Source organism: Phyllobates terribilis, unplaced genomic scaffold (genome assembly GCF_046119375.1).
Source record: "Phyllobates terribilis strain yellow unplaced genomic scaffold, ASM4611937v1 Scaffold_3__8_contigs__length_932513732, whole genome shotgun sequence".
Classification (NCBI taxonomy): Eukaryota; Metazoa; Chordata; class Amphibia; order Anura; family Dendrobatidae; genus Phyllobates; species Phyllobates terribilis.
This window is the reverse complement of record NW_027362763.1, coordinates 413,447,298-413,475,210: the sequence shown is the minus strand read 5'-3', so window position 1 is coordinate 413,475,210 and position 27,913 is coordinate 413,447,298. Positions and strand designations below refer to the sequence as shown.

The 27,913-nt window shown below is 42.6% G+C and overlaps 1 protein-coding gene across 2 annotated transcripts in view; it reads right to left on the bottom strand.

The window, feature by feature from the left end:
* BCKDHB (branched chain keto acid dehydrogenase E1 subunit beta) overlaps positions 1–26,961 on the bottom strand; it is a 199,847-nt gene extending 172,886 nt beyond the window's left edge. Inside the window, exons 1-3 of one of the 2 annotated variants that reach the window (XM_073675617.1) lie at positions 26,596–26,961; positions 18,355–18,432; positions 8,496–8,564 (exon numbers count right to left, since the gene is read on the bottom strand). In XM_073675617.1, coding sequence (XP_073531718.1) covers positions 8,496–8,564; positions 18,355–18,432; positions 26,596–26,737 — 289 coding nt within the window. In that variant the 5' untranslated portion in view covers positions 26,738–26,961. The remainder of the gene's footprint in view (positions 1–8,495; positions 8,565–18,354; positions 18,433–26,595) is intronic. The other variant, XM_073675616.1, reaches the window with a different exon arrangement.
* Between the last annotated feature and the right edge of the window lie 952 nt (positions 26,962–27,913).

The window sequence follows — 27,913 nt, the reverse complement described above, 5'->3', positions numbered from 1 at the left end:
GCTGTAAAAAATAAATTGATACCTACTAGCACCAGGTAGTGAGCAGAACGCGCATGGCGGCATGCGATTACCCACAATGGTCCTACTGGTGGTGGAATGGTAACATTTCCTCTTCTTGCGCTGAGCAACCTGCAATGGATCCAGGTGGATGCCGGTAGGAGGGCATCACTTTCCTATTTCTTTTTAAGTGCCAGGCTCTAGGAAGTTTTTCTTTTTAAATGGACAACCCCTTCAAAGTGCACCTGTCAGCAGGACTGTGCTCAGTAAACTACATACACTGTCTGGAGGGCGACACTACACTGATTAAAATGATACCTTGGTTGATGAAATCCGTCCTGTGGTTCTTGTGTAATCTTTATGTTCAGCTTGGAGATAATGATATGCTCGTGCTCCGGGGCAGCCTGTGGGGGGCGCTCTATCTGGTGCTCTGCTTACATTTTCATCTGTATGCTCTTATGACAGCTCACTGATCGTTCACTGACCTGCCTCTTATTTTACCTGGCCCCGCACTACTAGATGCATTATGTAAAACAGGAGGCAGGTCAGTGAAGGCACAGTGAGCTGTCATAAGAACATACAGATGAATATGTAAAGCAGAGCACCAGATAGAGCGCCCCCCACAGGCTGCCCTGAAGCACGAGCATATCATTATCTCCAAACTGAAAGTAAAGATTACACAAGAACCACAGGGCGGATATCATCAACCAATTTTATTTCTTTTTAATCAGACACTGAATGTTTTACACCTCACAAAAAGAATCAGCTGTGATCCCCTGCTGTCCTGTCTGTACAATTTTGTGTCCTCCCATGCCCAGGAGATGTGGTATGATCAGACCATATCTCTGCACAGTCAGACACGGCCATTACACAATATATAGCAGGGACACATCCAATTGTGGAAATCATCATCATTCCAAGATCTATTGATTAAAGTCAACTTTAAAATTAACGTTGTTTGTGGGAAAACCCCTTAAAGGTTCTGTTCACATCAGGTTTTAATTTTCAATCAGACATACATATAAGAGGAATTCATCGATATACACGCTCAGTGAAAGGCTCCAACGTGTGCCACTTTTAACATTTTAAGGGGAACTTTGCTCCGGGGATCACTGCCTCCTGAGACATGTGGGCACACTAAGGGTTTCCCCAAAGCGCATTTTAAACTGGACTCAACCAGTTTTATTGTATTTCATAGAAAGTAAATCACAAACTGTACTAAAATAAATCCCAAGGCGTCTAGCCACTAACTGAACCGAACAGCTTTCCTAGCCATTTGGTGAAGGCCTACTACCAACATATTATCCATACCAGTCTTGACTCCCATAGGTGAGCACCTTCGTCTGAATGGGAGTCCTGTGTGAATGAACCAAATCTTACCTACAGATCTCTTTGGATGGAGTGCGAGACTCCTTTTCCAACCAGGAAATATTGTGGTGTATAAACCAAACCCAATACATAGGAAATGTATATTTCTACTGAACACATTACCTTGTTGCCAAAAATGTTTGGTCTTTGTTACATAAATCTGCCTTCTGCAATAGTCACTCATCAGAAAGATGTTTAAAAGAAACATAGTGGTTTATTTTGGCATACAAATCTTATCTAGTAGCCAAAAACAAAAGATTTTTCTCAAATTAGCTAGTGGTAACCAAAATTAAGATTCAACTTCCTGTGTATGGATCTGATATCTCTAGTAATCCACTGTTTCACTCAACGGCTACTTTAGAATTTGAGTTTACCAAGCAAAAATAGCGTAATTTTACATACATCAACTTATATTTCTTCATTGCTAGCTTTTATAAGTAATTCTCTAAATTTCCTTTCTTTCACTCCTCAGCCTTAGATAAAAGTCTAAAAAAATTTGCAAGTGTAAATTAGATTTTGGAAAATCTCTTAAAACCCTCAACTTCAGTTAACTTCACCCAGATTTTGAAGTATATTAGGAAACTGCTGACAAAAGAAGTTTGTTGGTCAAATCAAGAGTGACCATTTACAGCAAATGTTTTGTCTTCTCAAAACAATCCCATTCTGCAATGATACGGCCCCAATAAAAAGGGCTGTACCGTTCTTTAAAAAAAAAAAAAAAAAAAAAAGGGGAAGAGGATCTGCGAGTTAGATACCTTCTAAAAATCCACAAGCTCCCCATTATTGTGGCTCTTGTTTTGTGCTGCTTCACTACATTGCCGAGATATTCATATTTGTAGCTTTTGGAGAGCAGTATGTGAAATCTCTGCTTGCAGTCCAACTGGGCATTTCTCCAGTCTTCTCTGGGGGTGTGCACTTTCACCCCTCCCTTTCAGATGCCACCAATCAATGGCAGTGTCTGGGATAGAGAAGTGAAAGCATACGCTCCTATAGAAGACTAGAGAAATGCCCAGTTGCAAGCAGAGATTTCACATACTGAGCTCCAAAAGCAACAAATGTGAATATCTCGGGAATGAAGCAACAGTGTAAAACGGAAAAAACAACCGAATCCGCAGAGCTCATGGATTTTTACTAGGTATTTAACTTTTTTTTTTTTTTTTTACAAAGTGACAGGTCCTCTGTCATACTACCAATCAGCAAGTTATGCATGTCAGGCAGAAACCCAGCAATCAGCTGATATTGTACATTTATGTAATATTACATCACAATGAAATTAATTTAAAAACATGAATCTGCCAAGACAAGAGCCTTTGCTGGCTGGTGGCTCTTTCAGACCCCTTATTGGGAATAAGAAAATTAATTCTCTTATGTGTGCAAGAATTTTTCTGTCAAACAAAAAGGCGGAACAGATCTTTATCTTTTCCTTTATATATGCAATACCTGCCACCATTCTTAATAAAATGCATTGGGTAGGTTCTGTAAAAGCAGCATCTGCCACCCCCAGCTTCTTCTCTAGGGAGCCTCTAGTCAGTTCATGTCAGAAAACAATGGAATATAGATACAAACAAAAAGGAAAACTCGAGAAAAAAAAAAAGTGTTTGCAAAGTAATAACAGAAAATGCAAGGGGAGCAGCCAAAACAGCTACATCCCTACCCGGTTACCTGGGGGGTCCAAAGGGGTCCAGAGTGATATATGGCAAGTTTTGATGGGGGAGCTTTTTGCAGGATCTGATTAGGACGCAGAAGCCTCAAGACACACCAATGCATTTCATATTATGATACAGTACTGCTAATTTTCTACACTAACCGAAGTCTGCATCTACGGCATAATCTAGAAGCAGGCGAACTTCTAATGCAAAAAATCTAAGAAGATATATTCTTCATATGCAATAAAGCTAAAGCACACTGCACATCTAGAGAACCAAATAAACCGGGGCAACTTCATTTCTTTCACGCGATCGCCTCAACTGGAGTAATATTACAACACGATCTTTAAACATCTGAAGCAGAAGATAAATTCGCAGAACAGTATGTATTCGGAAAGTTGATTTTTATAGCCCGCAGGGAAGTCATTTATTAAAAGGAAACTAAAGTTAGCCCGCCACCTGGTGGTCATATGAAAGAATAGCAGCGACGAATCTCATTTGTATGGAAATGATTTTTCTAGAACCACAGATCATAAACGTTCAAGTGTTCTACATACTGAGGTTTATCCATCTGCAAGCAAAAATATAAAAGCCTAGGGTCACTGCCAGGGAGGAAAGGTGAATCTGTGCTTGTATACTACAGGGCTGCACACACACACACACACACAATTTCTCTAATGTACTTCTATTTTCGGATCTGCTCCGGCTATGAGTGATCCTATAACAGAGCAGGGCAGCAGCATTTCCATATTATTGTCCTACGAGACCGAAAACAGAACACTGCTTATCATGTAGAAAAGGCAGCGGCTGCTGAATCCGATTCCCCCACCACTGACCTCCCCCATTATTAGAGCTCAAATCTGTAAAATAGAGAAATCCTACAAAACAGCATTATACGCACTGAAAACTAAGTATATCCATGGAGTTTCTGATTAAAGGGGTTGTACACATCTGGACGACCTCACCTTAACCAATTCAGGACACCAATTAAAATAAAAAAATTGTATATTCACCTCCTGCAGAGTCGGCGGTCCAGTGAGGTTGGCACCCATGTTCCCGGAGAGTGAGGTGACTTGTCACATGTCATCTGCAGCCAATAAGTCATCGCTGGTCAGATAAAGCCTGCACCATTTCATCAGAGCGGATGTCCACCCTGATGAGTATAGATGAACTGCAGCCAAGGAGCTGACACTCTTTGGCTGCAGCCAGCATGTGACAACATGTCACTCTGTGGGAAAAGCGGCATCGACGTTGCTGGAACAGGACCGTTCCAGGAGGGGAGTATACACAGTTTTTACATTTAATTGGTGACCTTAATTGATTAGTAGTGGACAACCACTTCAAATTCTACTATGCATTTTAAAGGGACGTTAATGGTCTAATAATGGTATAATGGTATAAATAATAATAAATGTACATTAATAAGTATCCTTGCAGCTGTGCCAAAGCAGCGAGATAAGACATTGAAAAAAAAAAAAAAAAGCAGAACAAAAGAATGGGCATGCTTTTTATAAAAGACATATTTTCAAAACTTTTAGAACACAATAGAATTCTAAAAATATATATTTCTAAACAACAACAATAATATTTAAGTGTGTTCCCCTACTGTTCTTTTAAAAAGGAGTAGTCTAGTCTTTTGCGCTCAGGAGCGCAGCGCTCCCGCCCCTCAGGGTACTGGCGCTGCAGGGGGCAGTGCGCTCCTGAAGATCGGTAGCTTGGGTTGGCTGCAGAGTTGCTTTGCCTCTGCAGCACGAGAGAAGGGCAGGAGGACTGAGGCTGGTTGGATCAGGCAAGCTTCAGAGTGGCACATGCAGGCTCTAATGCATGCTCCTTACCTTGGCAAGAGGCCATTCTGAGACTGCAGCGTGATAAATAACCTAGGCAGGGTGCTGTAACCTATAGAACTAAAAATCCCTCAATTCTTGGGAACGGAGAGGATTGTTAATAAGAGGTGAATTGCCAAGTTGCTTGTTTTGATAAGCACTTGGCAATATTGAACATTTAAGAACATGAGACAACCCATTTAATAATGAAACCAATTTTTTATTTTTGCTCTTACAGTAGCCAAAACTGTATATTTCTGTCTATATAGTGTAGCAAAGCCACGTAGGCTAGGGTTAAAACCTAGCACTACAGGTTCTGATTATGTGCACCTGGCTGGCTCTGCATATAACCAGGCTAGGTGTTCACCTTAGTCAGTCAGCTGGGGGAAGCGGAGCAGACTGAATTGGGTTGGAGCTGAAGATAGACAGACAGGCTAGAATCCTTCTCTGAGAAGAGACTGCACAAGCCATGTGCACCAAACTGCAAGTATCAGTGGTTGCTATGGACAATATCAATTTTGTTTGATTGGACAATTTAGTGCCTGGAAAAGACTAGGGATTTTGTGTTCATGGTTTTGTTTTCAGTGCTGTACAACCTTAGGAAATAAAAGACACAAGAATCCGGTGGCTGTGTGAACTCTAATGCCTACCTGAGAGGGTGAATCTCTATAATAGCCATATGAGGGCTTGTTGTTTTACTGGAGGAGTTCTAGTTTTGAATGACAATTCATTTTAATCTTACTGTGTAAGGGGAGAAGGGGAAAGAAATTCCAAGGGAGGTAAAATAGTGATAAAAATCATCGTTTTGTGTTTCATTGTTACAGACTTACAGTGATCCTTGTGCAATAAAAATGACCTGGCAATATGATCCTTCAAGAAAGTATGTTTACAGTTACCTACAGCAAACCTCTGGCTGCCATGGCAACTCATTGTTACCCCATAATCACATCACAAGAGTGCAGATGAGTCCCATTTAAGTGGTTGAACACAGCTGCTATAGGTAGCAGTTGGCTCAGCTCCTGAGCACATCCAATATACCTGCACAATTAGGTCTTGGGAAGTAAGGCTTTAAGAGATTCACCCAATGTATCCAGTGCCGGTAGTCCCACCATCTAGACTGTAAGAGGGCAAAGAAGTGATTCCTACTATTGGACCCACCAGCCAATAACAGGCAGTTCACTAAAAGAGGTTTAATTTTGTCAAAACTGGACACAATAGGTGAATGTTCAGATAATATAAAAGGAATCCAGGGGTCACAATAACGAGCATTTCACAGAAATATCGACAACTAGACATACTTTTAAAAAAATATTTAAACAAAAATTGTTAAGAATTTTCCGCATTTAGTCATGGGACAACCTCTTTAAAGACGTCATGCATCTTCTGGTTACATAATATTTACATATCTAATAGAATAAAGTACCGTAATTTTTTATTTCAATGAGGTTTGTCCAAATCGACAGACTATACTTTGAATTGCAAAATGCTGAGGAATATATCTTTGTGATATGTAAATAGGTTAGATACAGATACAGTTCATAGATACACATAAGAGCTAGGGCACACCTTATATCAGGGGACCCCAACCTTCTTAGCTTGAGAGCCAGAGGGTATCAAGCCACAGCCAGAGGCTCCCGAGCAGTGATATCCAGCTTCTGCTCCCTCACCCTCCAACAGTAGTGACAGTCAGAGCCCCCAATACTGGCATAATGCAAAGTTTTGAGCCACACATCATAGACCCCCGAGCCATATATGGCTCCGGAGCTACAGGTTGAGGACTGCTGTCTTATATGAAAGGTGCATGTCGAGAAATAGTGCTTCATTAGACGATCCAGACATCAGAGCCTAAGGACTGTCATGCTTGCACTACTGTCTTTGTCTTCTTCACTCACAGCGCTTGCCTCTGCACATGCATCAGCTAATAGCTCCCCGACGCTATGCGGCGAATGGGCAATTCATGTGCAGTATAGATGTATACATCAAGTCTAAGCAGACGCTGTGGAATTGTGGAAAGGCAGCATCGCACACATCCCACCTATGTTTCTTAAATTGGTATTCTCGAGTTCTTAAATCGCTTTAATAAGACGGAATGAAAATACGAAAGTATGCAATTGACTTGCTTTTCTTATCTGCTGCCATTCTCCTTAGCTTTTATCTTTTATAGTGCACAGCTAGTTTCCATGGAGCTTGGTCTCCAGACCCTTGCCAGGAGTGCACAGTAGATACACTGCAGGAGAGGGGTTAACGCTTAACATTAGTCAGCTCTCTCCAGCGCATTAATTTCTATACAGCATTTAGCTACTCACATCACTCCCGCCCATCTTTTGAAGAGGTAGCTAAAAATCTCTAGTCAGCAGCTTTTCCAGCAAGTGTGCTACTCTTGGCAGCACTGTTGTATAGAGCTGTGTGCTTGTTCAAATACCCTGTTATCTCTGTGTAAACATAGTATTCTGGAGTATACGCTGCTATCAAACTAATGACAGCTGAATGTGTTACAGCAGACCTCGTGCTGAGCTTTATTGTTCTACTAATGCTATAATTCTACTATTCACCAAAGCTGTCACTTAAAGGATGCGAGCCCCTCCCTGCTAGAAACCAGGAAGTAAGGAAACTGTAGGGAGAATGCATTGAACTTAGGTGTTCAAAGACAACTTGAAAATACCTAATCTGCTTACATGAGGAATGGAAACCCTCTACAAATTAAGATGAATGTTACAAGTCCGCTCATTTTGCTCCTTCAGATATATTACATTGCAGATTATTGACCCAACTATTAATGGGATTTTTCCCATGCACATCAGGCTTCAGACTGGTGAATATGAAATTCTATAAATGAATAATCCTACTCGTCAGCATCTGAAATAGTGTTTGTAAGGTGATGCTTTAGAAGTAGAGATCAGCTAACCAATTTGCCCCTAATCGAACTGGTGGCAAAATTTTAGGAATTTGTTAAAACCAGGCAAAAAACTTAGGTTAGTTGTACGGTTAGCATAGCTGCAAAAATACAGGGGAGAAAAACCACGGATGGGGAGCTGTGATTAGAAGGAAAGATGAAAGTCTTTAGAACTGTGTCTCCCCCTATTTATCAAGAAGAAGGGGAAAAAAAGTGAGACAAACGTAAAATTGGAAACTGGCGACAGAAGCCAAAAAAATTTCTCTCTCAAATTTTATGTTCTTTCACCACTAAAATAATAAAAAAAAAACCTGTGCTTAGTGTAGTTGTCAATCATACTGATGAGGAGAATCATACTGTCAGGCCATTTTTTTACCACGCAATGTATGCCATAAGAACAAAGTACAAAAAACAATGCCAGCACTGCACGCTGGGAGGATTCTTCGGTGCCTGAAGCGGGCGGTCGTCATGTGACCGCAAGTATGTGATTTGTATACTTCCGGTCATATTTCGACTAGATGTGTCTCGGTAAATACACTTATATTGAGTGAGACCATGCACGTCTAGTCAGCATGTGACTGTATGTATGCTAATCACATAATTGCAGTCACGAACCTGCTGCTCTCGGCACCGGAGAATCCTCTCATCGTGAAGTGCGTGCGCTGTGAGGATTCAGAGGTCTGCAGTCACACAGCTTAAGGCAAGACAACCCCTTTGATGTCTGCGTAAGTAAACCTTATATCTAAAAAGACATGCACTATACCTTACCATATTTGTCTCGGAGTCCAATGGTACATCTGAAGACGCCTCCAAAAGCGACATCCTCTCCAAAGATCACTGTGAAACAAATTGAAATGCTTCATTAAAAATTAAATTTTGATAAAAAAAAAGTTTATATACTGTATAAGCCTTCTAGCACAGGTGTATTTCCTAACTTTGTGCCAGGTGACATACTAGAGTCTTCAGCATGATTGTGTACATTGAGCGCTATCCTGTAACTCCAGCCATGTTGAATGTATACTGCCTAATACAGCCATCAAAATCAATCCAGCCACACACACACACCACATGTTCACCTTAATCTCGACTCATGATTGTATCTTACAGTTCGAGCACAGACCGCAATTCCAGGCCTGACAGCCAGTCTCATATGTGCCTATGAGGCCTTCAGTCCAGGTCAGGCTGAGAATTCCAGTCTGTATTCAGACCATAAAATACGGACGTGTGAATCAAGCCTCACAATGATTAGAAATACAGCGAACTTCAGCTTGGTTAGTAATTACATCCAATATCTTACATCTCTCAAACGTTAATGGCCAAGGTTCTCACACTTAAGGAGCTAACTTGGCTGTACTTGGGCTGGGTTCACACAGCACTTGCCTCGTTGGAGCATACGGCTGAATCCTGTTTTGCGTAATCCCTGACGGAGCCATTTAACGTAATCAAAACCACTATGTGACCACCGGGTGGGGGGGAGAAAAAAAAGTTGCACGGCATACACATGCACTGTTCGATTTTTACGCACCCATCTCAAAAGGAAACCTAACATTTCATCAGCCAAGTACAGTAAATTCACAGCCCAAACCGTCAGGGTAGAATAGATAGAATAGATAAATAGAAATAGGTCAGTGAGATATACAAGTAGTGCAGTGTGTGTGTAGTTGACCATACATGTATAGAATATAAAAATAGTTGGAAAAATGGTAAGGGGTCCCCCTTATTTTTAAATAACCAGGTGAGGGAAAGCAGACAGCTGTGAGCTGGTGTTATTATTCTGGGAATGGGCCAATATACATGGATCTTTCTAGGCTATTAATATCAGCCCGCAGGTGTCTGCTTAGCCTTTGCTGGTTATTAAAAATAGGGGGGACCCCACGTCATTTTGTTTTGGGTCACCCCTTTTTAATATCCAGAAAAGGCTACGCAGACAGCTGTGAGCTGCTATTAATAAACTGTGAAGATCCATGGATAGGGCAGCACGGTGGCTCAGTGGTTAGCCTTGCAGCGCTGGGGTCCTGGGTTCAAATCCCACCAAAGACAACATCTGCACGGAGTTTGTATGTTCTCCCCGTGATTGCGTGGGTTTTCTCCAGTTTCCTCCCACACTCCAAAAGACATACTGATAGGGAATGTAGATTGTGAGCCCCAATGGGGACAGTACCAATTAGGTCTGTAAATGGTCTGAATTGTAAAGCGCTGCGGAATATGTTGGTGCTATATAAATTTAAAATAAATAAATAAATGTAAACCCCAGCTGTCTGCATTCCCTCAGCTGGTTATTAAAAATAAGGGGATCCCACTCCATTTTTTTTTAAATTATTTAATAGGTTTAAAAAGGCTAAACACCCTTTAGTGCCACATGAAAGGCACTAAAGGGTGCTAGTTTATTATACGCAGGGTTTTGTGACATTAAATATATACAGATGTTGATAGAATAAATAGGATAGATGTTCTGTAGATAAGATAGCTTTATTGCTTAGAAAACTAGCTTAAATGACAGAATTACTGTACGTAAAAAACGCATTGCGTACGGATGTCATACAGATGATACTTGATAAAAATCGCATGACACTCGCCCTACCTTTCACGAACAACATCGGAGCAACTTTATTTACGCAGATGAGTGCGAGCCCTTAGTCTCCTACCTCTTGTAGGGGAAGAGTTTTTACAGAATTTCCTTATCAGCAGAGGCATAATGGCAATGACCGGTAACACCTACACAGCTGATCACAAAGGATCCACCAATCACAATAGGTGATGTCACATCTAACCCGGATCCTCTTCCCTTTACAGTGACCTTTGCACAGAAACATTAGACACTTCCATACAATCGACAAGGCCAGGGTCTGACCATTTTGGCCATGTCCATGTGGTTCCTTAAACAGAAAGACAAGAGTCTAAAAAATCCCCAGTGACCTGTTTGAAAACTACAAGATTTATATTTTAAATAAAAAAAAAGTATGATATGGAGGGTGGAGAACAGTGTCAAAAATACAATTAACACAACTAGATTTAAGCAACAGGTCATTTTCTGAAGACATCTTCCCTCTTAGCAGATTGGAGACTAGTCTAAAGTAATATAATGGAAGTGCAGCCATTGCACAATGGATGACAAAAACTCATGGAAGACAAATGTATTCTGTGATCTGGGCAATCTTGGAAACCATAGGGTACTTTATTCAGAAATAACACGTATGACTAATCCGTGCGTCAAGTGCGCGTCAGGGTGGACTTTGTACATGTGCATCACATTCCGAGTCATATAACGGCTGTCACATCATTACGCACAGCACAGCGGAGGCTCCACACGTCCACCGCTCTGGTGGATGCAGCCGTCATGTTGATCATGTCAGTGAAACCCGCACGAGCCAAATCACACAACAGAAAACTCAAACATTTCATTTTCCCACTTTTATTGGAAATTGCACCGACTGTCACCAGGGCAAAGTGTGACATTTCAGATACGTGTCACCCCTACATCGTAAGAACTTCTGACAGCATGATTTTATACCGTCTAAGATCGCTTACGCTACCACAGAGCTGTCAACATGATTAAAGGAATAAAAAACGCTGTCAACTCGAATTAGCTAATTGGTCAAGATAGTGAAAACCGGTACTATCAATTTACTGGGTAAAATACAAAAAAAAAAAAGTTTACAGAGAAGTCGCTTTTATGGTTTCCTGCTGTACTTTGCTTTTGTAATCCCTTTCTGAATTAATACAGTAAAAGTGAAACAGTCGCTGGATTTATATTTTATTATTTATTTTTAGTTTAGTTTAACCCCTTAGTGACAGAGCCAGAGTCAAACTTTATATCCTTAAACAAGTTAGTCATGCTGTACAAAATTATTTTTTCCCCATCTGTCTACTTTACATCTGCATCATTTTCAATAGTCTTTTTTTATTTTGTCAGCATGTTACAGGGGTTAAAAGTTTCGCAGCAATTTTTTTTTTTTTTTTTTTTCTTTTTTCCCCAAAAACTTACAAAACTTTTTTCTTTAGAGACCTATTCAGATTTCAATCGACTTTGAGGGGCCTATATGTTGAAAACTCCCCAAAAGTGATGCCATTTTAAAATAACCACGCACCTAAAATACATCAAAGCTGTTGTCAGGATATTTGTTAACCCTTCAGGTGCAACACAGGAATTAATGCAAAGTGGAATGAAAAATAAATAAATTAAAATTTTACCTCTAAAATGTTGCTTTAGACCCAATTTTTTCCATTTTTACAAGTGATAGCATGACAAAATGGACCGCAACGTTTGTTATCCAGTTCTTCTGGGTGCGCCGATACCCCACATGTGGTCAGAAATTTCTGTTTGGACACACGGCAGGGCTCGAAAGGGAAAAAGCACCAGTTGAATTTTGGAACATAAATTTTGCTGAAATAGATTGCGGTCTCCATGTCATATTTACACGGCCCCTGATGTGACTAAGCAGCAGAACCCATTTTGTAAACTACACCTCTCAAGGATTTTATCCTAGGGCATAGAGAGCATTTTGAACCCACAGGTACTAAACAGTGTTGATCACATTAGGTCATCATATTGAAAATGTTTTTTGTTTTTTTTAAACAGGAGCCTCACAATTTTATAACACTGGGACGTGGAAATATGACATTTTAGTGATAAAAGTTTTTTTTTTTTTTTAATTTGCTGAAATTTTGTCAGTTGTACAAAGGTTAATAGGTGAAACTGGACCCCACAATTTATTGCACAATTTCTCCTGAACGCAATAATGCACCATATGTCGCCAGAGATTACTTTTAGGCCACGCTTCAGGGCTGAGACGGAAGGAGCGCTATTTGGCTTTTAGATAACAGATTTTGGTAGATTAGTTTGTGGGCGACATTTGCAGAGCCCCTGAGGTGCCAGAACAGCAGAAAAACACCAAAAGTGACCCCATTGTAGAAATTGGACCTCTCAATGAATTCATCTACGGCTGCAGTGACTATTATGCAACATCCACACCAGGCTTTTTAGAATTGCAAATCTGCCAGTTTAGTGCCCATACATTGCACCCCCATACATTTCTCCTGGTAACACACACCATGTAAATTGTTAAGTGCTCGCTCCCTTCTACAATAATGCCAAACATGTGGCCGCTTACAGCGATTTAGGCACAGTGGGGCTCAGAGGGAGGGGGGCATTTGGATTTGGGAGCGCAGAGGTCATTGGATTTTATTTGAGGGGGTGGAAGACATGTCGCTTTTCCAGAGTCTTTGTTCCATCAGTAACGTGGGAACCCCATATAGTCCCAGTGGCAGATGACGGACCTGAGAGGGGGCTGGTTTTGTGTGGGATAAATTAGGGGTTTTATTGGTAACATTTTGGGGTACATAATTTTTGATCGCATTCTTGTGGCCTGCACTGAGCACTGTCGGGGTTTCCGTGTAAATGCGACAAATGAAATTCAGACAAAGTCCCAGACAGAATCACCCACCATGATGTCGCAGATGGAGACACTTGGGAGTACGTGTGACCTCTGTTCCTGTGATGTCGTGCACAAAACTGTGTTAGTCCACACATGTGCGCTAAAAAGAGGTCTAAAAAAAAAAAAAAATTTGACAGCACCGGAATAGAGACCAGAATTAGTCCAAAGGGACTTTATGCGCCTCATAAGTGAGGAGTCCCCATCAGGGTAGGGGTGAGGTGTCCGAATCGCGGTTTTGGGGATTTACATGGAAACCCCGACGTAAGTGCTCAGCGGAGAGCGCAGGATAAATGTGAGCGGAGCCTTGTTCCGATTTTTTGGGAGGTAGAATGAACAAATAGCAGAACAAGAATAGTTCTTATCAATTCTGCGCGGTTCACCATGCGGTACAAGTAATCAGGCAGATTTATTCTTTGGGTCGGTGCAATTACAGCAATAACAGAGTTGTATCTTTTTTTTGTTTTGCAGCTATCACACAGTAAAAATGCTTTTTTATATAGAAAAAAAGGGTTTTTGTTGCCATATTCTAAGAGCTGTAACTTTTATTTTTTGGCGAACAAAGCTGTATGAGGGCTTTTTTGTGTGACGATTTGAAGATTTTTTTGATACCATTTTGGAGCACATAACGTTTTTTTTATCACTTTTTAAATCACATTTTTCAGACGGAGAATAAATTAAAATTCAGTTATTGTTTTTACTTTTTGCGCGGTTCACTGTGCGGTAAAGTGATAAGACCAATTTATTCTTTGGGTCAGTACGATTACAGCACTAATCAGATTCATATTTATCTTTTGCCATTTTTACAGACTAAAACCAATATTTTCCAAAAATGAATGTTTTTACATCGTCATATTCTGAGAGCTGTAACTTTAGTTTTTTGCTGAATGAGCTATATTAGGCTTTGTTTATTGCGGGACATTTTGGCGTTTTCACTTTTTTTTTCTACCTATGATTTTTTGATCGCATTTTATTCATTTTTGTGCGAGCCAGTATGATGAAAAAGCAATATTTTTGGTATGTTTTTTTAGAAAAAAAAATGTAAAAAAAATATATATATATGGTGTGCGCTGTACGGAATAAATAACGTGACCGTTTTATAGATTGGGTTGTTCTGGATGCGGCAATTCCAATTGTGTGTATTTATTTTTTTTTTTTTTTTAATCAGGCTATGTTTTTCACGGCGAAACAACTGATTATTGTGCACTTTTTTGGTGTTTTATTTACTTTAATCACATATTTTACTTAGCTTTTTTTTTTACTTTTACACTTAGTCCCACAATTTTTACTCTGATCTCTGGTTTAATGCATTTCAGTACTTGTGAACTGCACAGCAACGATTGACGGCGGTATTTAATGGGGATAATCGGCCCCGATCTGTTTCAAAACCGGCCGAGGCAGATGCTGCAAGGTGTCAGCTGTCATATACAGCTGTCACCTGCGGGAATTGCACTTGTGGGGCGGCACTTTTCACTTACTCCTCAGTGCCGTTAAAAAGCAGCGCTGAGGAATAAGGCTCCTTAACGGCCGCTGTTAAAAGGCATATATCGGCAGTCGTTAAGGGGTTAAACTGAGTACCCCATCCAAATGGTGCTGCTCCTCGGATTCTGGATCAGCTATTCTTTTTCTTCTCTGCCCCTCCCTTCCAAAGTTCTGCCTCCTGGCAATAATGATGCAAACTTCTTTGTGGGCGTTTGCTTTTTCTCAACCTATGCCGGCCAATCAAAATGCAGCCCCACTCACAGAGAAGTTCAGTTAGTTGAAGGAAAAATGTGCACCTTTATTATGGGGGGGGGGGATAATTTAGGAATAAAGAGGAACAGAAGAAAAAGTAAAACTGCTGTGGAGCAGCAAGAACTAGTGGGAGTACTCAGTTTAAATAATAATAAAAAAAATAAATAAATAAAATAATCAGTGAAAAAGCTCTTTAAAGGGAACCTGACAGGTCCCCTCCATGCCCACCAAACCACCAGCAATTGAATGTTCCTGTTTAAATTCCCTGCCTAAAACAGTCCCTTTAAGACGTTGGACACATAGGTTTATACACTGTATAATTACATCACAGTATGTTTGTTTCCTGTTCACATGCACATTTGTGAAATGAATAGAGCCTAAAACGCTTATCTGTCTATGTAATGTGCCCTATTGTTTCCCAGATTACAAAGATGGGAAGATGGAAAAGGTGCCAACAACAAGCAGCCATGGCGGCTCCATATGGGGGGTTTCAGTCTTGATAAGGAGCAAAATCCTTAGGGTGAATGTAAATTGAAATGCTTCCATGGCCCTGTCCAGTCTCCACATGACATCTCTGCAGAAGTGTTATGTATTTCACCCATGTACTATATCCTCTATGCTGCCATGTGCGACAGTCATTATTAACTACTTGTATAAACGTGCTATCAGTAGTACTCAATGCAGGTGTCTGACATACATACAAGGGAAGAAAACTGCTCAAAAAAGCTGCTGGACTGCTTAACATCTACTCCAAGGAACCTCCAGCAGGTCATCAATGATGGAAACTAAGGACTCCTCTTTTACAATCAGATTTAAGTAACAAAGCAGAAAATCAGAAGCTGCCTAAAGCCCCCGTCTCACATAGCGAGATCGCTGCTGTGTCACGGTTTTGGTGACGCAACAGCGACCTCACCAGCGATGTCACTATGTGTGACACTTTGCAACGATCAGGCCCCTGCTGTGAGGTCGCTGATCGCTGCAAAGTGTCCTGGACCATTTTTTGGTCGTTGCTCTCCCGCTGGTCAGCACACATCGCTGTGTGACCAGCGGGAGCAGCGATCAGGCTGGTAACCATGATAAACATCGGGTTACTAGGGGCACACGCGCACCTAGTAACCCGTTGTTTATCATGGTTACGAGCCTGCTAAAGTGAGCGGTAACCTCCCACTCACCGTAGCAGAGTGGTAACCATGATAAACAACGGGTTACTAGGTGCGCGTGTGCCCCTAGTAACCCGATGTTTATCATGGTTACCAGCCTGCTCCTGCTTCAGCAGGCTGGTAACCAAGAGCAGGACATCGTGGAAAGATTCTTTCCACGATGTCGCTGCTCCCCTGATCGTTGGTGAGCCTGCCTGTTTGACAGCTCACCAGCGACCACATAGCGACGCAGCAACGATCCCCGACAGGTCGTATCGTTGTCGGGATCGTTGCAGCGTCGCTAAGTGTGACAGGGCCTTTAGGCGTTGTCCAGATGCCAAGATGAGCAGGCTCCATTGTCTGATGCTTCATACTTAAGTTGTTATAGCAAATTTTGGCAAGTGATGGCTATTTGTTGAGAAGAGATTAACAATCCTACTTTGCATGTATATGTGAGCAATTCACATAGCATATTAAGCAACTAATGCAAAACACTGCCAATAACTCCATATTCATCTTAGGATTTCAGCATGGATTACACATGGAAATCACCATCAAATCAACTAACAATCAGTATCCAATGTATTGCTCATATACCCAAATTGTGGCATAAAATAGCTGCCGAAAGGCTACATGTTTGTCTATATTGTCTGTGTAGAAAGACAGACCAAGCTTACAATGTGCACAGAACAATTACTAATAAATCTGTGCACATAGGCACAATCTGTCTCCTCCATATATCTCCAAACTAATCTCCCAACACGTAATCTCCGGTTCCTCACCCAACCACCTCCAAGACTTCGCTCGAGCATCCCCCGTATTCTGGAATTCTGTGCCCCAAATCATCCAATTATCCGCCAGTTCTGGAACCTTCAGACGGAACTTAAAAACGTATCTCTAGACAGAAAACCTACAGCCAGCGCCGACCCCCGCTGCCCCCTCGCTACAGCCCGCGCCGACCCCCGCTGGCCCCTCGCTACAGCCCGCAATGATTCCCTGCCATTTAACCACCACCAGAGCTACCGCAACGCCCCCAACCTACTGTCTCCTTCCCCATTATCGGCTCACTTTGGCCAACTAGATTTTATTAAATGGGTTCATTTATTTTGCACTACTTTCTTCATTTCTTTTATGCCAGGAAATGTTTATCAGTTGTTCTTGCTTCCCAATGTGTTAAAAGAGTCTAACCAAAAAGGGATAGAGCTAAAAATTTAGTAGAATTGGATCCCTTGGCACATAAATGGCAAGTCTACATTTTGTTAGAGTATGCAATTATTATTAACAGATTTGTTTGCCTTTCAAGACATATTTCCCTTTAAGTTATATAAAAAAAAAAAATTATCTTTAGGGTATGTGCACATGATGCAGAAAATGTCTGCATCTCCCTGACAGAAAAAACGCATGCGGATTGTACATGCGTTTTTCCTGCATTTCCGCATGTGGATTGACAAGCGCTTTCCAGGCGATTTTAGCATCACTTGGAAAGTGCTTGACAACTAGGTCACACTATATAAATCCATGCAACCGGCATAGATGTATATAGTGTGACCCGAGAGAGTGGTAAAAATAAAAAATAAAATGTATACTTTACCCTCCGATGGTCCACACTGTCCTGCTCACTCCGTTCTCCCGGCAACTTTGAATTGAAAGACCTGCCGACGTCAGCGTCACGTGACCCGTCACATGACTCTGACGTCAGCGCAGGTCCTTCAACTCACTGCAAAGTGCCGGGAACCAAGCAGGAGCGGTGCGCGGGCCGACAGAAGGTAAGTATACATTTATTTTTTATAGCTTTTTTAATGGTACCTGGGTGTGGATGAGACTCTCCTCTCCTCTACACCCGGGTACCATCCGCACATTACAACGCGCCAATTACGCAAGTACAGATGCAGTCTTACGGAATTGGCGCGTTCTAATGCAAGTCAATGGCGGCGAAAACGCAGCGGTTCCGCAAGATTAATGGACATGCTGCGGATTTTTGAGCGCAGCGTTTACGCTGCGGAAAAATCCGCATCATGGGCACAGCACATGCGCATTTCAATTGGGGAACATTGCTGTCCTTCTACCATGCGTTTTTAATGCGTTTCCGCAGCTGCAAAAACGCCGCGGAAACGCATTAAAAACACATCATGTGAACTCAGCCTTAAATATAAAACATTAGATGGCAAAAATATCAGTTGAACAGGGCTACACTGTGTAGCAGGACAGTTGTACATCATTCATGCAGCTCAACATACACACATTATATACATCTCACACACTCCAAGGAAAACACAAGTACATTTCCCGTACATATTTATTTCCATTTAATCTGTTTTATACCTGCGGTGGGATCCTTTGATAGAGTATTATCTAACGCACTTTGTACAGCCTGGAAAAGGTTCATTTTCTGAGTTGGTCCTGCAAAAAGGATTGAAACATTAAATGTCAATAACATTTAAATTGTAAAAAAAAAAACGTTAAACTGTTGGCACACAGACAATCTGCGTTATGCTAAGCATTGCTTGGATTCAATTCTTAAATAGTTGTCGATACAGGATATTCTACATCTACCTCGAAAACGAAGTCTCCTGATCTCCCATTCAAGCCAGCGTCCAACCACCAAGGGATGGAGGTGGCAGTGCATGAGCCGACTCTCTCCCTTTTTTGCTATGGGAGTTCTGAATATAGACTAAAGTATTTGTTTAGCCGTATTCTGAACTTGCCGTCATTGCACTGGTTGCCCATTCACTATAAACTTCTCTCGCTCTCCCACAATGCTCTCTGCAGTTCTGCACCCCCTTATATTGCTTCCCTCATCTCTAATCAGCCTACCCGTGCTCTCCGCTTCACAACTGATCTAAAATGAACATCCTCCCAATTCTGTCTCCCAGACGATACAACTAATATCTAGCCCCCACGTTTTTAGGCGTGCTTTAAAAACACTTCTCTTTCGACAGCCTATCACCTCAATTCACTAACCTAACTCTCACCTGCTCCTCCTTTCTAAATTTTACTCAGAACCTGGTCCCTCCTATTCATCTGTGTCTACTTCCTCCTTGCATCCTATAGCACTTGGTAACTGTACTTGCATATTGGTTGATGACCGGCTCATGCAGCGTTATTTGGAATGCCCTATTATAATGATTGCTGGCCCAAACATGACAAGCACTTTCTACCTATTATGTCCCCCCCTCCACTCCCCATTTCCTTATAGAGTGTAAGCTTGGCAGCAGGGACCTCACCTCCTCCTTTAACTGTTAAACTATGTGTTACTTTGTATCGTCTTTATTGTCTGTAATTGTAAAGTGCTGCTGAATAAGTTGGTGCTATATAAATAAAGGCCCCGTCACACTTAGCGACGCTGCAACGATCCCGACAACGATACGACCTGTCAGGGGTCGTTGCTGCGTCGCTATGTGGTCGCTGGTGAGCTGTCAAACAGGCAGGCTCACCAACGATCAGGGGAGCAGCGACATCGTGGAAAGAATCTTTCCACGATGTCCTGCTCCTGGTTACCAGCCTGCTGAAGCAGGAGCTGGCTGGTAACCATGATAAACATCGGGTTACTGGGGGCACACGCCCACCTAGTAACCCGTTGTTTATCATGGTTACCACTCTGCTACGGTGAGCGGGAGGTTACCGCTCACTTTAGCAGGCTCGTAACCATGATAAACAACGGGTTACTAGGTGCACGTGTGCCCCTAGTAACCCGATGTTTATCATGGTTACCAGCCTGATCGCTGCTCCCGCTGGTCACACAGCGATGTGTGCTGACCAGCGGGAGAGCAACGACCAAAAAATGGTCCAGGACACTTTGCAGCAATCAGCGACCTCACAGCAGGGGCCTGATCGTTGCAAAGTGTCACACATAGCGACATCGCTGGTGAGGTCGCTGTTGCGTCACCAAAACCGTGACACAGCAGCGATCTCGCTATGTGAGACGGGGGCTTAAGATCAGCATGGTGGCTCAGTGGTTAGCACTGCAACCTTGCAGCGCTGGGGTCCTGGATTCAAATCCCACCAAGGACAACATCTGCAAGGAGTTTGTATGTTCTCCCTGTGTTTGTGTGGGCTTCCTCCGGGTTCTCCAGTTTACCCCCACACTCCAAAGACATACTTATAGGGATCCTAGATTGTGAGCCCCAATGGGGACAGCGATGATAATGTATGTAAAGCGCTGCGGGATTAATGGCGCTATATAAGAATAAAGATTATTATTTATTAGGATAACGCTTTCATTAATGCTATAGACCCCTGTATGAGGTATATTAAAAAGAAACAAAAAAGAAGGTTTAGGGCTCCGTAGAAGAAAAATGTAGCTCCAATCGCTGTTCTAACTGTAAAAAAAGTCATCAGAACAGAATACTGAACCCAAGGTCTACATGATGTTAAACACTATAGAGTCACGGTAATAAGTCTGTCTTCCTTTGATAACCTTTATCCAAAAGAAGGGAAGAGAAATCGCTAATAAATGGCAGCGTTGCCTATGGAGGAGGTCGTGGAGCGCCTTGATTTCTCCTATAGAGAGCGTGAATGACGACCTATTAACTAATACTAGTTAATGCTGCTGTTTTTACTGGACAATTGGTGAAAGAATACTATAATGAAGGCTTTTCCTTAATACACCTGCCCATTTCAGTTTCCAAATTTTTGTCCTGATAGTTAAGGCAAAAAACACCCAATAGTGATCTAAGCTGGGTTATATAGCTGACCGACAAACACTCTTGGCCAATGGCCATCCCTCCTTACCCTTGCATACCGGCCGAGCGAGTGAACACTTATTTTACTGTAGGATGAGTGGAGTAAGGTGCTACCTCCGGTGGCAGTGGCTCCTGAAGAACCCAGCAGTTGAGATCCTTATAATCTGCTGCTATTAGGGGAAAGTCCTGAAGCCCCCCCATACCCATTATAAGATCTGACAAACTCGGCTGATCAGATAATCTCAACAGTTTAGTCTTTGAGCTGATACACCCACAAATAGGTTCTTTTAATGGGGGCTTAACATCCCACCTGACATGTCTGGCTAAACACATTTGTATTCTCCATGATTTTGGAGGACCTCTTCTTAAAACTCTGCATTAACGGCAACATAGAAATTGTATTAGTTGTATGCTAAGTATTTAACCTTGAAAATCTAATCACATGGGCAAGTTGTGCTGCCACAAGGTCACAGTCTGATGCTAGTCAGCCTTGCAGCTGGTAACTCACATGCTTTAGGTTGCTGTAGGTAAGGGAATGTTCACACATGGCAGATTTGCTGCAACCCAAAAACTCATTCCCTACTTCTGTATAGGGCCATTTATACAAGATGCATATGGACTGTTGCAAAGCACATCAGATGAGGTGAAACAATGCAGAAACTACTTCAACAAATCTACAGTGTGTGGGTATGCCATAACCTTCTGGAATGGTTTAAAATGCAAAGAAAACGCATTGCTCCATCTTCTCCGCAATTGGCTAATGAGCCCAATCATAGATGGCCATTTGTACGCCCAGCATCCTCTAAAGGGTAACCATGAGATTCTTCCATTCTCCTGTACTACAGTGGGGAAACTGGGTTCTGCTTTTATGTGGCACAATGTGTATTGCCCCTTAGGAGGTAATCCTGAATACAAAGGAAAGGAGCATATTATGCAGTATTCAGACGTCTCGGTTTCACAGTCCAAGTACACACCATGATTTCCAGGACCAACCGCAAGTCTCCTGCCCTGAACTCAACAACCTAAAGGTCTGAAGACCTACAGCCGGTCTGGAAATCAGTTCACAGATGGACCATGGAAGACATAAAGTGGGATTATATTACACAATTTGGCAGCGTTAGATGATTGGCGGTCGATTATTACTCTGTTTACACAGGCAAACCGCATGAGGTGATCTGTAGTAGAGCACATAGTCCGCCATTGTTCTCAGCAGCGCGAGTCCTGCTCACACAGGGCGACACACTGCCAAACTGTCAAAAGACCATTTCACCCGACGATCAAGAGTTTTGCTCGCTTATCAGCCGCCTGTTTAGACTGCAGCATTATCGTGAAACAAGTGATCATCCGAACACGCGCTCAAGATAATCAGGCTGACGATCACCCAATGAACGAACAAAACGCTCATTCATCGGGTGAAGTGATATTTGGTTTCACAAAAAAAATAAATCGCTCTCGGCAGCACATCATCCCGTGTAATCAGGACTCACCATAACTAAAATAATGGCAGCCTATGTGCACTGAGCAACTGCCCATTGTTAAGAGAGGTCTGCCTGTGAGATATGGCAACTACCACCGATCGGCGGTTGTTTAACACTGACAAATCAGATAGCGTAACCGCACCTTTAGTCTTTTCATTGTATTTTCTATTCTTTTTGTATCCACTCCAGTTTCTGGCTCTCAACCTAAATATGTGATTGCCGGAGGAAAAATAGGCATCCAACTGAGCATGCCATAATGGTCCTAGTGCAGGGTCCGAGACTAATTTGTATGTGCATACAGCAATTGGGGATTTTAGGCCGGGGTCACACTTGCATTGATTCTCTCATGCGAGACTTTCGGGCCAATCAAGCAAATGACACGCAGATCAAGAACTGATCCAAGTTTGATCAGATTCTCGGGGATGAGAGAATCGTAGCACAGGTAAGGAGATTGAGAACTTAAAGGGGTATTCCCATCTCCAAGATCCTATCCCAGTATGTAGTATGTGTAATAATATTTGCAAATACCTCTAATTAGAAATGTAGTATAGTTCTTCTGATTTGCTATGTCTCTTTAATCAGGTGCCTGCACATGAGGTAAGAGACATAGCGAAGCAGAAAAACCATACTACATTTCTAATTGGAGAGATCTGCTAATACTATTATTATTACACCTACTACATATTGGGGATAGGATCTTAGAGATGAGAATAACCCTTTAACTTCTCCATTTTTCTGAGTCCATAGATGTCGGACAACACTCAGATGTCATCCGAGCACAGTCCTATGTTTTATAGACTTGAAGGGTGAGTGGCATTCGATTTGCAGAGCAAATCGCAGCATGCTGTTATTTTTTCCACAGACGGAATAAAAGCAGATCAGCACTGCCCCATTATATAACACTAGATGTTGGCCTGATTCTAACGCATCGGGCATTCTAGAATATGGGTCGCGGCCGGACGGGCGCGACCAATCCGCGAAGAGGGGTTTAAAGGGGTTGTCCACTACTTTAAATTAACCCCCCAATGAGGTATTTACGAAATCCATTAGGGGCCCCGGGGGGATACATTAATTTAAAGTAGCTGCGCCAATATCGCTGATTGGTCGCGGCCGAGTGCTATCCGATAAAACATTGGTCAGCACTCCTCCGAGATATACGCTCGTTTGAGCCCTCCCTTGACTCATCCTCTATGACTAGCTACCGCCCCATATCACTTCTCCCCTATGCCTCAAAACTACTGGAACAACATGTCCACTCTGAACTGTCCTCCCACCTCTCCTCATGTTCCCTCTTTGACCGCCTCCAATCTCACTTCCAACTGCACCAATCCACTGAAACTGCCCTGACTAAAGTCACCAACAACCTACTAGCCGCCAAATCCAAGCGACACTACTCTGTCCTCCTCCTCCTGGACCTGTCATCTGCCTTCAACACAGTGGACCATTCCCTCTTACTACAGACTCGGCCCCATCTTGGATCTCCTCATACCTAACAGACAGGACATTCAGTGTCTCCCACACCACCTATCTGTTGGTGTCCCCCAAGGTTCAGTTCTAGGACCCCTGCTCTTCTCCATCTACACCTTTGGGCTGGGACAGCTCATAGAGGTGATACTGAAATCCCTGAGACTCTATGCTGATGCCACACAGATCTACCTCTCTGGACCCAATATCTCCTCCCTACTAACCAAAATCCCACTCTGCCTGTCCGCTATCTCATCCTTCTTCTCTGACAGATTTCAAAAACTTAACATGGATAAAACAGAACTCACCATCTTTCCACCATCTCACTAAACCCCTCCATATGACCTATCAACGTCAATGGCTGTTCACTCACCCCAGTCCCGCAAGCTCGCTGCCTTGGGGTAACCCTTGACTCTGATCTCTCCTTCAAACCACACATCCAAGCCCTTTCCACTTCCTGCCGACTCAAAAATATTTCCTGGATCAGCACATTCCTCAACCACGAATCTGCAGAATGTCCTCGTCATCTCCCGCCTCAACTACTGCAACCTCCAGCTCTGTGGCCTGTCTTCTAACACTCTTGCACCCCTTCAATCTATCCTAAACTCTGCAGCAAGACTAATTTATCTAACCCCTCCGCTATTCCCCGGCCTCTTCTCTCTGTCAATCCCCTCACTGGCTCCCCATTGCCCAGAGACTCCAGTTTAAAACCCTAAACACGACATACAAAGCCATCCACAACCTGTCTCCTCCATATATCTGTGACATAGTCTCCCGGTACATACCTGCACGCAACCTCTGATCCTCACAAGATCTCCTTCTCTACTCCCCTCTTATCTCCTCTTCCCACAGTTGTATACAAGTTTTCTCCCGTGCATCCCCCCTTCTCTGGAACTCTCTACCCCAACATATCAGACTCTCTCCTACCATGGAAACCTTCAAAAGGAACCTGAAGACCCACCTCTTCTGACAAGTGTACAACCTGCAGTAACAACTGCTCCGCCATACCGCGGCACGACCAGCCCTACCCTCACCTACTGTATCCTCACCCATCCCTTATAGACTGTGAGCCCTCGCGGGCAGGGTCCTCTCTCCTCCTGTACTAGTCGTCACATTTTATTCTAGAATATTGTGTCTTTGTACGTATACCCCTTTTTCACATGTAAAGCGCAATGGAATAAATGGCGCTATAATAATCAGACCTCTGTCTTTGTTATCAAAATGACACTAAACAATTAGCCTAAAGCAGCAAATCAGATTGTAGCTCTAAGTTCACATGTCCAGTATTGATCAGTTAGAACAGATCCAGCAGCAATCCGTTGTCAAAAAAGTTGTGCTGACAGAACTTTTGATTCTGTTTTTAAATAACCGATCGTCTTTTTTTTAACATTGAAGTCTATGGAAAACGGATCAGTTAATCAGTCATCCATTTTTTCTTTCATTTTGTAATGGATCAGTTTTTTGCTTACTAGATCCAGTAATGGACCCATATATTTGCTTACTGGATCCAAATTAACTAGACCCAGTAAGCTAATTAACAGATACATTTTCCATAGACCTCAATGTTGTAAAAAAAACGGATCCAGCAGAGATCAGTTATTTAAAAACAGATTTAAAAGTTATCAGCACAACCTTTTTGCCAGCAGATTGCTGCTGGATCCATTCTGATGATTACTGGACATGTGAACATAGTCTTAGGCAGCCACACTCTCTTTGCACTAGTCTAGTGCGCTCTTATTTTAGCCCTTTTAATATATTCTTGGGAAACCCCTTAGGCTGGGTTCACACATTGTAAAATTAAATCTGCTCAGTTTCTGCATATAAAATCTGCACTGATTAATGTGTATTTCTGCATTTTTGAAGTCATGAAATGAATGGCTAAAATCCGCTCCAGCAAGTTGCATGTCAACAACAGAAACTGGCATGCTGCGGATTTAAACCGAAAAACACAGCACATGGATGAGATTAAATGAAAACCCGTCCATTTTCCTGGTACTGTAAAGTGCTGTGGATTTTAGGAGCAAAAAAATCTGCACGTAAAATCCACACCAGAAACACAATGTGTAACCCAAGCCTTAAAGCAAAACTTCAGTGTTTTTTTTTTTTTATTCCATCATCGGAGTGGTATCACTAATATACTTACCCACCGCCCTCCGGTCCCGTGCCACCATCTTGTAACTGTAACTTCTGACTGGCCGGAAGTCAAAGGTAATGGTCACAAGCTCTCAATGTACCGTCAGTCTATGGGAGTCTCGTTCTGGCTGAGTAGTGACTTCCAGCTCACCCAGCAAACAATGGAGCGATCCGGCAGATCACAACCTGCAGAAGACGACCGGAACGACGCCGATAATAGAAAAAGACGGCAGAAATAATACTAGCTTACATCACTCCTGCAGTAAAAAAAAAAAAAAACAAAACACTGGTGTGGTGCTTTAATCACAGCGATTTCCTAAGGGTGAGTTGTGGATTTTATGCATTTTTCACATGTAAAATCCACAGCATTTTACAGTACCAGTAAAATTAATATATTTTAACAATATCATCCACATCCTGCCTTTTTTGCATGGAATCCAAACAGATTTTTTTTTGCATTTTTTATTTTTATAAATCCACATGTGAATTTCTATTGTGTATATTTTACCCATTCATTTCAATGCATGAATAAAGTGCAGATTTACATTCAGAAACAATGCAGATTTCAGTTAAGATACACAATGGGTGACCCCAGCCTGGAGGTGGGAACATCAGAGATCCGATTAGTCTATAGTGCAAACAACCCCCATCGGAATTGCTAATCAGTATGTGATCTTGTAGGGAGGCCAGATCGCTCCATTACATACAGATCTGATGATGTGAGGAACATGACATCACAGTCACACACAGGCTGTTCGATGACACCCATCATTACACACAATGTCACACATAGTAAGAATCCTCACCATATCCTGTGGGCTCTGGGTCGGGCTGGAAGGTAAAATGTGCAACCGATCTAGTCTGCGACTGCAGTTTGTGCCGATTCCATCGCGCAATCCACATGGCCGCCCGGCTTCCAGTCCCGATCACTGTCCTCAGAGCCGCCATGTTTAAAGCCTGCAATGACTGAACTAGGCGCAGGAAGCGGAGCTAGTGGATAACTGATCCCATTGGGCGGGAGTGTGGGATACTAAATAAGAGGTGGAATCTGTTCAGCCAATTAGCTGCCAGTATTCGAGGGGCGCGACTTTAGCATCCTGGTGACGTCACCACACCGGGCGGCTGTGCTGCTCTGAAAGGTGAGAAGGGAGTAAAGCAGGAATGGCAGGAGGGGGCTGGGCTGGGCCGGTACCTGCCCCCCTTGCTCCATCACAACACCACGTGCTAATTACACCAGTCACGTGCAGTGTCTACGTTTACTTTGACCACTAGGTGGCAACATGCTAGATCATCTAAAGGGAAGTATGACCTATAGTATTTTTAGCCCTTCACTGAATATATATGTATATTATATATATAATATGTATTTTTTTCTTTTAAGGCATGGATGGATTAAAAATAACATGCAGAGGCATTCTCATCTTCCCGCGCCCTGTGTAGCGCCACATGGAGGTCTCCCAAGGCACTGAAAGCTGCGTCTCTCCCATTCAGAAGTCCCAGCACTGCTGTCTTCTTTGATTGCCAGCAGCGGTAAGGTGACTAGAAGAGCACATTATCAGAGAAGCATCCTCTTCAAGTCATCTGACCACTGCAGCCAATTACAGGATGCAGCGTTGCTGTGATGTCTGGACGGGGAAGACCTCCTATAGGCTTGGGATAGATGCATGGGGTATTAGAAGGTGAGAATGCCTCCATTTATTTTTAATCCATGCATACCTTAGAAAAGCATTGTGGTATAATAGTAATATTCAGGGTCGGACTGGGGTGTCTGGGGCCCACAGGGGGAATTGACTCTAGGGGCCCACCCTACAGCTATATGCAGATCTGCTAGCCATTATAGTGGAGCGTCGACTTGCAGCACAGGCGGCTCCTGCACATCTACTGTGCGCCACCATAACTATGATGTACAAGTACCGTAGTTTGCGTTAAAGGGGTTCTTTGGTTAAAACAAGTTATCACCGATCCACAGAATAGGTGACATCTTATTGATCGATGGGATCCAACCATTGGGAACTGAAACGATCAGAAGAATGGGGAACTTTTATCTCTGGCAGGTGGGATATCTGACCGCAGCTCCATTCATTCTCTTTGGGGGCTTTCAGAAAAAGCCAAGTGCAGCGCTCA